The sequence below is a fragment of the Nannospalax galili genome, unplaced genomic scaffold (genome assembly GCF_000622305.1).
Source record: "Nannospalax galili isolate Female #2095 unplaced genomic scaffold, S.galili_v1.0 scaffold266, whole genome shotgun sequence".
NCBI classification, from domain to species: Eukaryota; Metazoa; Chordata; class Mammalia; order Rodentia; family Spalacidae; genus Nannospalax; species Nannospalax galili.
Genome location: NW_008355390.1, coordinates 1237862 through 1249464, shown reverse-complemented (window position 1 = coordinate 1249464; position 11603 = coordinate 1237862). Strand labels below are relative to the sequence as shown.

General features: G+C 34.3%; 1 protein-coding gene across 3 annotated transcripts in view; it reads left to right on the top strand.

Annotated features, from left to right (window-relative positions):
* Usp25 (ubiquitin specific peptidase 25) overlaps nucleotides 1–11603 on the top strand; it is a 143638-nt gene that overhangs the window by 102030 nt on the left and 30005 nt on the right. For all 3 annotated transcript variants that reach the window (XM_008852535.3, XM_008852533.3, XM_029555783.1), the window contains 3 exons: nucleotides 2925–2995; nucleotides 3913–4141; nucleotides 5747–5947. In XM_008852535.3, coding sequence (XP_008850757.1) covers nucleotides 2925–2995; nucleotides 3913–4141; nucleotides 5747–5947 — 501 coding nt within the window. The remainder of the gene's footprint in view (nucleotides 1–2924; nucleotides 2996–3912; nucleotides 4142–5746; nucleotides 5948–11603) is intronic.

The following is an 11603-nucleotide window of genomic DNA, read 5'->3' as shown; positions in this document are numbered from 1 at the left end:
TTTTTTGTCTTTCTGAGACAGGGTCTCCCTGTAGCCCCAGTTGTCCTGGATTAGATTAGATTTTAATGTAGTTTTTCTTTCTATATCAAAATGTACCCTACTCTGATCCTCCAAAGTCCTGCTAAAAAGAATACCAAAATTTTAAGTGTCCAAGTTGATTCCTTATAGACAAGTGTGAATAAGGAGCAATCTCAGTTTAGCAGAGAGTAGCTAATAGTAGCGAATAGCATTAGTAACTAAAGACTTAGCTTTAATATTGGTCATGTATAAAGGAATTTTTAATATTAGAATTTGTTGACCAATATTAATTAAAGCATGTAGTGTTTACTGAATGCTATGCTAAGTGTTGGATAATTCTTCTCATCATAGCAGACTGTTTGTATAAGACTATATTCAGAAAGGTGAAAGGTAATTAGCCTGACATCAAAGTCATGGTGTTGAGGGAGAAAAGAAATGGAAATTCTTAAAATGCTGTTTGGACATAGCTTGCACATGGGTGTCATTGACTAGAGGTGACAGAGGAATCAGAGAATGGTCTATTTAGACCACAGTAGTATAAGTAACTACTAAATAGAATAAAGGTAGGCTGATAGGTCCCTACCTTGAGGAGGAAGAAAGTATATGATGAGTCTACTGTTTGGTCACTTTATGTTAGAGGAGCTTGAGGGACACTTGTGTCATAAGACTTTGGATATCTGATACTATGGATCAGGAAAGATTTATTTCCCGAGACAATTTGTTTTCTTTCTTTTCTATTGATACTAGCTATTAACACTGATTTTAAAATAATTGTATTCCAACATGTAGGAATAATTTATTTATTGTCCATGTTGGTATTCACTACAAATGGTACTGGCCTGCTATATAAGTATGTAATAAACTTTTGTAAATAAGAAATATTTTTAAAGTACCCTTTCTGGCCCCAAATATGCAGCTTAAAAATTTTGACTTCTGTTTTAAAATCTTTGAACCAATATACGTTCCTACTCGTTGTGTGTGAGAGAGCTTGCTCCCAGAATATCCCCACTCCTTGGGTAACTTTTAATCTGGCATATTCTGATAGCCATAAATGATATTTCATTGTCTTGATTTGCTTTTCCTTAATTATGAGGACAGTTGAATATTCATATTTTAAATGATGTCTTATTTCTGTCATTTGTCTATTTTGTAAACATTTATGGACTACTTAATATGTTCCAAAAACCAAATGCGGAAAGTCTAACACTTTTGTTTTTTTCCTTATACCGACTTGTAAAACAAGTATTTGCCTATATTTTATGTTTAGAAGTTTTTCTGATTCTTATTGCTTAACAGAAGTAATAGAAGTTTACTGTATTATAGACATTAGTCTTGCCTGTACTGTATGTTGTAGATTTTTTTTTCCCCACTGTATCATTTGGCTTTGTGCTGGTTTTTGCTTTGTATTTATAATGTTGATTAATTCAAAATTTGGATGTTTGTAGGGGCATGCTCTTCTGTTTTTTCTTTATGGTTACTTGATTTTCTATCAGGCTAAGATAGGTCTTTCCTGACTCTGAAGTTACAGATATTTTCTGGTAGTCCTTTGGGGTTTCTTCCTAATTCATTTCAACTGATTCACAATATATTGTGATCATACTCTAACCTATTGATTTATTACTTAGGTTATCCAGATTTTAAAGTTATTATGCAAATGTAGCTGAGAACATCCTTGTCTTTAAGTAGATTCTTAGGATTCTTTTCTACCAAAGTGGAAATAATGTGTGATGGAAGTTCCATAACTATATTTTACTTTCCTTGGTTGTTATAGCAGAGTTTAGGTTTTTATCTATATACAGGTATGCGATAAAGGTTTGTTTCTTTTGAATTCTTTACTTCTCCAGTATTATGTCAGTACACAAGGGAGGGTTAGCTCCCTTTAGCTTTAATATTCATTGGTACCTTCTGCGTAGATGGGAATGTAGTTTGATTTTCTTGGTTCTACACTTTTCCTAGATGAATTGTATTTTTATGTATATTTTTAATCGAATTTTTGTGCGTTTCATACGAAATATCTTAATCATAGTTATACTTCCTCTCCAGCCACCCCCTCCCCCACTAGATTTCATGCATTCTGTTATGTTACGGCCTATCAAGTCTAGTTTTTGTCCCCAGATGTCTCTGCAAGTTCATTCACTGGAGTCTAGTCACCCTATCTAGAGTCACTCTCTTTTAAAAAGATCAACTTTCTTTCATCCAGCCGTAATCAGCTGTCAATAGTTCCTTGGCTAAGTTTTGTCTAATTGAATTTGCATGGGTCTGTCTTGTACATGCTGTCACCATTGCTGTAAGTTCATATGAGCAAGTTCTCAGAGACCTGGAAGACTCTTTTTTTCTTTATGATCATACACTGACCCAGGCTCTTAACAGTCTTTCTGCACCTCTTCTGCAGTGGTCCTTGAGCCATGGATAGGTGAGGTTTAATATAGGAAACCTATCCAGGGACACATACTCTGCAGTCTCTTGTTCTTTACATTTTGGCCACTTGTGGCCTTCTGTTTGCATTGTACTCTGTTGCATGAGGAAGTTTTTGCTGGTGAGAATTGAGAGATGCATTAATATTCTCTCTCCCATGTTTTCTATGTTCTATGAGCTTAAGTCTAGAGCTTCCATTATAGATATGTCACTTAGCGATGGCCATCTCTCAGACACTTACTCTTTGTGTGTGACCAATTGTGGAACTCTATAATAGCCCCCAAGTGTTGGAAAAAGAGTTTTAACTTCTTCTATATCTTTTATTAACAACCATTTCTCATTTTACATAACTGTTATTTTAAAGAACAGTTTGAGTAAATTTTCTTACATCTCTAATACAATTAAAGGAGAACATTAGTGTCTATCTTATTAATCTCAATAAAAATGCACTTGACATTTATCATTCATTAAATCGCATCTTATATCCTTAGATTTGCAGGAAAGCATATCCAGAATCCATCGAACAATTGATCTTATGTATTCTGACAAATCCATGATCCAAGTAAGTGAGAACCTGAGTTGATAATTATGGTCAAAATTATTCACACTCGAATTTACCTTATGTTGTGTGTTTTTAAGGTTTATTTTAAATTTTTTTTGTGTGTGGGTTGCATGTATGTGAGTAAAGGTGTGCCTGGAGACCAGAGGTATTATATACCTCTAGACTGGAGTTATAAGTGGTTGTGAGAGGTGGGTGCTGGGCACTTGGGTTTTCTTGTTAGGTCTTCTTGTCTGCTGAGACATCTCTAGCCACTCACCTTCTTATTACTTATCTTACACTAATTCTTGTTGCATGTTTTGTCATAAAACTTGGATAAGCTTTATTACAACAAATAATGTGTAATAAATATTATAATAAATATAATGGGAGAAAATTTCTGACAAATTTTATAATAGATTTCCTCCATTTTGTACCTAGTTTACTCTTTATAATTTTGAAATTAAAATTTATGAAAAATTTTCAAGTGATTTTAATTTAAAGAAGTATCTAGTGGGAGAAAATATATGCCACTTAAAGTTAGACAATTTTGGGAGAAATTACAAAACACAACAGTGCACTAATTATGTAGTGTAGTAACTGATCACTGCAAGTCATTGATTCAGTAGAAATAAGTAGGTCGAGTAACATGCAGAAGTATATTTTCAGTTTTGAACATTATACTCTTTCACTTTATATATGTGGTGTGTGTGTGTGTGTGTGTGTGTGTGTGTGTGTGTGTGTGTGTTAGTTTATTTAACATCTCTGGATTTTTTTCCCCTTAATTTTGTGATATGTGTTTTTTTTTTTTCCCAAAAAATTTTAATCCCAGCTACTTTTATTTTAAATATATGCTCCTATGGCTTTCCTGTGGTTGTGGATTTCTTAGGATGTGTTGTAGTAAACAGCTGCAATTCAACTTTGTTTTCTTTCCATTTTAGGTTCCATATCGCCTCCATGCTGTTTTAGTTCATGAAGGCCAGGCTAATGCTGGGCACTACTGGGCATATATCTTTGACCATCGTGAAAGCAGGTGGATGAAGTATAATGACATTGCTGTGACCAAATCATCATGGGAAGAACTAGTGAGGGACTCCTTTGGTGGTTACAGAAATGCCAGTGCATACTGTTTAATGTACATAAATGATAAGGCACAATTCTTAATACAAGGTAAGACAATGAATTTTTTTAATACAGACTTTTCTGTGACTATTTGGCAGTCTGATGAATTATGTGCAATTCACTCTGAAGTTTAAGGGTATGATTAAGAAGTGTTCCTTGGTGATTGTATATGAGAAGCTGGAATTGAAAAGCAATGTGACCTAAGCTGAGACAGATTGTTGTACTCATAGTTAACTAATAAATGTAAAGCTGACCTTCTTCCTCAGTACAAGCTCTTTAGTTACTATACCCACACACACTGACTCAAATTTCAACACCTTACTTAGCATAAAAGATTTTTCTCTGACTTTGGGCATTTCCTCCAGTTTCATTTATCTCCATTGTTCATTATGAACTTTATATACTTTACTGACATTTGAACTTCATACCATCTCCTCTTGCAAAAATTTTTGGAATGTTCTGTAAATATTTGTACTTGTATTCTTTATTTTTATTTTGTGTGTATGAGTGATTCTCCTGTATGTATGGAGGTGTACCCATGTCATGCAATGCCTCCAGGGTTCAGAAGAAGGCATTGGATTCCTTGGAACTGGAGTTACAAACAGTTGTTAGCTGCTATGTGGGTACTGCGAATTGAACCTAGGTCCTCTAGAAGAGCACCCAGTTTTCTTAACTTCTGAGCCATCTTTCCAGCCCCTGTTCTTGCATTCTCATAACATATTTCTTTTGTTAGGCTGTTGTGGTTGTGCATTGGTTAGTCTTACACACTGTACTCTGTTCTGCTCAACAGCACATTCCTTGTGATACTGTGCTGTAGTCTTTTTATTTTCATATAGAAAAGAGTCAGTAAAGTTTTGTTGAAGTGATACAGTTAACTTTCCTTTAGCATTTAACCATTTGACAAAACGACTAGGCGTACCACATTTATAACTGAAAAGATAATGGTTTTTTGGTGTGTCTGTATGTAGTACAAATTGACTCTTTTAAATAAATGGTTTTACTTATTTATTTTTATTTTATGTGTATGTGTATTTTGCCTGCACGGCTGTAAGCACACTCTACATGTGTCCAGTGCCCTTGAAGGCCACAAGAGGATGTTGGATCCCCTGAATAGAGTCACAGACAGTTGTTAGGTGCCACATGGGTGATGGGAACTGAACCAGGGTCCTCTGGAAGAGCAACCAATGTTCTTAACTGCTAAGTCATTTCTCAAGTCCCAGTTGTTTTAAATAGTACTGACTAGCTTTTTATTTTATATGTATTTTTATGTCTATACTTAACCATATACTATGAAAAACAATTTTCTTTGTTTCGAGCCTTATAAGGTTATGAGTAACCTCTCATATGTGACAAATTACTTAATGGATAGTCAAACATTTTCTTATAATAGCAAAGTTCTACTTCAGTATTAGTCACAAAAATTTGGATTTCATATTGTGTCTCTTCAGACTTTAGAAATCTGCCAGAATACCTTAGAATAGATTTTCATATATTCATGTCTTTGTTTTTCTGAGCGTTTTTGACTTTTTACATAATATTGTTTGTTATATAGTAATAGTACATAGTTTGTATTCCATTTGAAATGAAATTTTGAGCTTTGCATTTTTCCTTTAATTCTTAATTTTATAGCAATTTTTGAAATATTATTTACAGAGGAGTTTAATAAAGAAACTGGACAGGCCCTTGTTGGACTAGAAACATTACCACCTGATTTGAGAGATTTTGTTGAGGAAGACAACCAGCGATTTGAAAAAGAACTAGAAGAATGGGATACACAGCTCACCCAAAAAGCCTTGCAGGAAAAGCTTTTAGCTTCTCAGAAACTGAGGGAGGCTGAGTCTTCTGTGGCAGCAGGTTTGTCTATTTTTACTAAGTTGTATTTTGTTACTGGTTTATCATATTAGTATTGTTTTTAGAATAAGATATGCTCACCTGGAAAAAAAAATAAACATAGATTTAACTGCCTTCAAGTATAAAGAAAATGGATGAACTTACATAAAACTCTAGCACTCAGCCATATCCAGAGGTCATAGCTTCCTTACTCTTGACAGACAGCACAGCATGCATGTAGGATTTTCAAGATAATTGCTGCTATTCTTCTGACTTTCTCTCAACTTTCCCTCCCCGCTTTGAGTGGGCTGGTCTCCTCTTGGTAAGAAACAAGAAAAGCTCTGATTTTTCAATCAATAAGAATAATATACTCCTATATAGAGAGCAAGAATGACATAGCACCATTAATACTTTGTTTTGTTTTGTAAATATTTGAAATTAAAATCAGGATTAGGAATATAACCCAGTTTTAGAACGCTGGGTTCAGTCTCAATTAAAAAAAAAAAAAAACAGATAAAGGTGCTAGAGAGATGGTTCAGTGGTTAAGAGCATTGGCTGCTCTTGCAGAGGACCTGGATTCTATTCCCAGCACCCACATGACAACTAACAACTGTTCGTAACTCCAGTTCCAGGGAATTCAACACCCCCTTCTGACCTCCATGGGCATTGTATTACACGGGTACACATATACATGCAGGCAATATACTCATAATATAAATTAAAAATAAAAATTAAAAGAAAACTAAACAAGAAAAACAAAGATTCAAAATAAGATTAGTAAAAACTAAATATTACTACCTTCCAAGTAAAAAATAGTATGTAGACCAATTAATAGACAAAAGTATAAAAATGTATAAATTCTAAAATATATAATTTTTAAAATAAAATATTACTTGATGAAATTAATAAAGTATTCGAAGTAAACCTATAAATTAGGAAAATTGAGATAAAATATGTTTCTTTTTCGTAAAGGTTGATTTCATCATGTGGAGTGCAAAGCTGTCTTAGGGCCTTATGTTTCTTGCTGTAAAAAGTACATGTTTTCTGAATTGGATGGGAAAATGAGAAGATAGAAAGTGAACCTACATAGTTTCCTCAGACTGATGTATGTCTGTGTCTTATTTGTTTCTCTTGATTTCTCTCTCTCTACTCTGAGTGGATCTTTTCAAATAGCTTACTCCTTTCCCCCAGGATCTTTATGTTTGGTTTTTATTTTAAAGGAAGCATTTTTGGACTTTCATTATCTTAATTTCATTTTCTGCAAAGATATTTCCATGTAGCATTATCTGTGTGGGCTTTATTTGTATCTTTTTTAACATTAAGCAGAATTACTTTTCAGTAAGAAATGTATCCTACCCTATATGGCTTTGAGATTGATTCAGGCATGTGCAGGTATGTACACACATGTAACTTCTTTTCAAATAAATTGAGCAGTTAATTTATTGATTTTGATATTAAGAAGCAAATACTCAAAATTCTTGAAAGACCAATGTAGTATATCAACTAAGAGTCTAGCAGTTTTTGTTATTTTTTCAGACAGGATAGAACTCATTACATAGACCAAGCTGGCCTCAGTCTCTCAGAGATCTGCCTGCCTCTGCTTCCCGGGTATAGGTTTAAAAGCATGTGCCACTATACCCAGTTGTGGAATCCAGAATTTTGATGCATAAATATCATACAGTATGCTTGAATACCAGCATTAATGGTGGGTGAGCTTTACCATTGTGCAGGACTGTGGTTTCTTGCCATGCATTGATGGCTACATGTAGAAGAGGTAAGGCTCTATGAGGTTCACAGCATTGTCTTTTTAGTACCTATCAAGAGGTTTCTTGGTCTAATCACTTTCATTTTTAAGTCAGTTCTATCCCTTTGTAACTTAATTTCATCTTGTTCTTTGTGTACATCCTTTCAATCACTTCTTAGAACTTGGCCAGATGGAACTGTCTTTTTGCCTTAATGTTTGTGTAGTTGGAAGAAAGGACTGCATAATTGACCTAAGTGGTGGTAGACCCTAAATGCTCAGGTACAGTGACCTCTTTACTAACTGATTGTACTACAACTTTATTCTTGGATTAACCAACATTTTGTGACACAAAAAAAGAAATTTCAGAGAGTCTTCTCTTAATCTTTTCTTTTTAAATAAGTCTTTCTAAATTTCAGGCTAACATTCTATTTCAAAGTAAAACTCATGCATATTCTCCACTAATCTTTCTAATTCATAAGGACTAGCCTCCTCTTAACCTTATACATTTGTTATCTTAATTTCTTTCATAAAATACCATGTTCATTTGTTTCAGGTCATTTCTGTAATCAGTATCCTTTTAAAAATATTTATTATTTTTGTTTTATGTGTATGAGTGTATTGCCTGCATGGTGTAAATGCACCCATGTTGTGCAATGCTTGCAGAGGTCAGAAGAGGGTGTTAGATTTCCCTGGAACTGGAGTTACAGATGGTTGTTAGCTGCCATGTGGGTGCTGGAAATCAAACCTAGGTCATCTGCGAAAGCAGCCAGTGCTCCTAGCCATCTCTCTAGCCCCTTTCTCATATTCTTTTAATGGGCTTTGTAATTTTTAAAAAAATCAATATGAGTTGTTAGGTATATATTTTCATGTTTCATTTTAATATATAAAATAAACTTGAAGAGAATGCAGATAGCTATATTTCTGAGTGTAGCCCAAATAACAAAAAAATAGAAAGAATATAAATGTTCAGTTTTCATGCATCTGTTAGGATGTTTGTACTGAGTCTTCAGAAAAGCAGCAATACTCCATCAGGATGCCTTGTGTTCTCCATAAGAAGTGTGCATTTTGTCTAAGTAGAAGCAGAATGTGCCAACTCTATATAAACTTGGGGAATAAAAACATTGTTGAAATGTAATATTTCACTTTAGTCCAGGTTGTTCTAGAACTCATAGCAATCCTCTTGCCTTACCTTCCTAAGTGCTGTAATTACTTACAGCAGTTAGTCCAGCTCCATTACAATATTATTTAATACCTCATTAGCTTATCCATTTTAGGGGTGTTTACATATCATAATTGAAGAAGGCTAATTTTTCATCACAACCATTTATCTCTTAATCATAGGGAAAATTTAATTCTCTTCATTGTTTTCCAAAGTAAGTGATGTATTTTAATTTGTTATGATAATTTGAGGCTCTAAGAAAGACCTTGTATTTCAGTCTCTTGGTGTGTCCAAGGATTATGAGTGTATAGTTGAAGTAGTACAAGAAACATTGTTCAAATAATCCAGCAAGGTAATTTTCTATCCTCCCTGCAAGGTTTTCTCAGTAAATGTACAGTAGAGCTATTAAAGTTTTTTCTTCTGAGTGATGGGCCAATAAAGAATATATTGGCATATATAGTATTAAGTTGCTGTTTGTTGTTTTCTACATCTAGCATTGTTATTTTGTCCAGCACCATTCATTGCCCATGGAATCTAAGAAGATTGATAAGTAATGGGAAGGTGCTGCCTGGTGTATCTCATCCTGCCTCATACCCTACTTATTGCAAAGGCGCACCTACACAAATGCTTTTGTTTAGGCTTCTGGCCAAAAGCTCTTTATACCTGGTATATGTATAAGAATTACCAGTAGGATCTTTCACTGCATGTAAACAGTCCACTCCACTCAAGACTTACTGAGATAAAAATCATTGGAGGAAGGATCTAGAATATGCGTTTTTAAAAAAGGATCTTGAGATCATTCTGAGCTGAACCTCTTTTAACCATCATGTCTGCAGGCTATCTACATCTAACAGAGATCATTCTGAAGCAGAGTATGTCTTTAGTAGTATTTTATTTGTTTTACTCCTTATCCAAAAAATTACTTGAGTCCTTGCAACACATGTAGCATATTTAGATAAAAAACAAACCAGGAAAAGAAACAAGATTCAAGGTAGAAAATAATGTGAGAGTGCTTAGAATTGATCCAAAATATATTCCATATTGTTTTATAAATTTATGTAATGGTGGTAGACCAAACTGACTTTAGCTCTTTTCCACAATTTAAAAATAAGCCAATGTTGTAGGACAGTAGTTAGCCCCTAAGAATAAAACCTGGTAGAATGCAGACATCCTCAGTGTTCTCAGGTTCTCATATAGCAGGGTGGTATCCTTATTTTCATTTGCAGCATCTAGTTTATTAATTGCCATATGGTAGATTCCCTTTGACGGTTTTCTAGATTGAGTTTTTCCCTATATTCCAATAATGACTTTCCTGAGGTTCATCTTTAGTGAAGGAGAATGCCAGTTTCTTTAAAAAAATTATTCTTTGATAATTTCATATATGAATACAATGTACTTATGATCATATCCATCTTCCCCAACTTCTCCCACATCCCACTCACACCTCCTTCCCAATATTGTGTTCTTTTCCTCTTACTCTTTATCCTCTTTTCCTTACTCCTGTCTCCTTCCTCCTTCTTTCTTTTCATAACCCACTGAATCCAATTAGTTTGGATTCATAGATTGGAATCATTCCATAGGTGTCCAGTAATATACACTGGATCATGGCAGGACACATGGATCACCAAATTTTTAAGTATAACCAAAGTAATTTACTATAGAGGGCTAAGTTTTAAATTGTGTTAAGATGATACAGCTTTCTGTTCTGGATTAACTTGATTTTAAACTCGTTTTTAAGCCTCTATTATTTATAACACAGAAAGCGATCTTTTTAAGAGTGAGTACCAGAAATGCAAAGACTCAAAAGTTTCACAAGGTCTTTCCTCAACCTGCCTAACATTACTCTCCATAGACTATGTTTAGGCAATCGTTGATTTTGATTGTATTTCTAGAATGCAGAGGATACAATGCTCTATAAATCTTTTTCAGTGTACATATGGTAAGTATCACTTATTAGGAAGTCAAGGTAATAATATGTCTGAAGGATGTCTGAAATATTAATATGCTCCTTTTATAAAAAAAAAATAGCTGATTCTTAGGCTATAGCCAAAAGCTAGTTGGTGGGTTAGTTGACTATCTTGTTAAAATGTTAATGAGGGCCTGGAGAGATGGCTCAGTGATTAAGAACACTGACTGTTCTTGCAGAAGACCTGGGTTCGAATCCCAACACCCACATGGCAGGTAACAACTGTCTGTAACTCCAGTTCCAGGGAATCCAATGGCCTCTTCTGTCCTCCACGGGTATTGCACGACACAGGCACACTTACATGCAGGCAATACACGTATACACATAAAATGAAAATAATAAGTAAACTATTAAAAACTGTTAATGACCATTATAATCAGGAAATACACAGGAAAAAAAATATTCATTGATCCCTTACATCAACATGAAGATATTCCAAAGGAACTAGCTCAGAGTATCCTCAGAATGCTGGCTAGACAGATGGTGCTTGAAGCTACTCCATCGTGCAACATGTAGAGTATGCTTAGAAAATCTCCTTTGTGAAGGCTACATACTTGAAAATCTTAGTGAACTACTACTCGTAGAGCAAATAAATGCATTGTAATACTTTATTACTTTCATAAAGTACCAGTCAGTCCTGGTGAAATGACTTCATTTAGGAGTTTGTATTTAGAGGTAGGGAATTCTTTTAGGTACCTTATCTTTAGGTACCTTGTCTTTTAGTTACTTTGTCTTTGCTGAGACAAAATATCTAAGATGGTGCAACTTAAGAATGGAAAGATTTGGTTTGGCTCATAGTTTCAGAGATTAT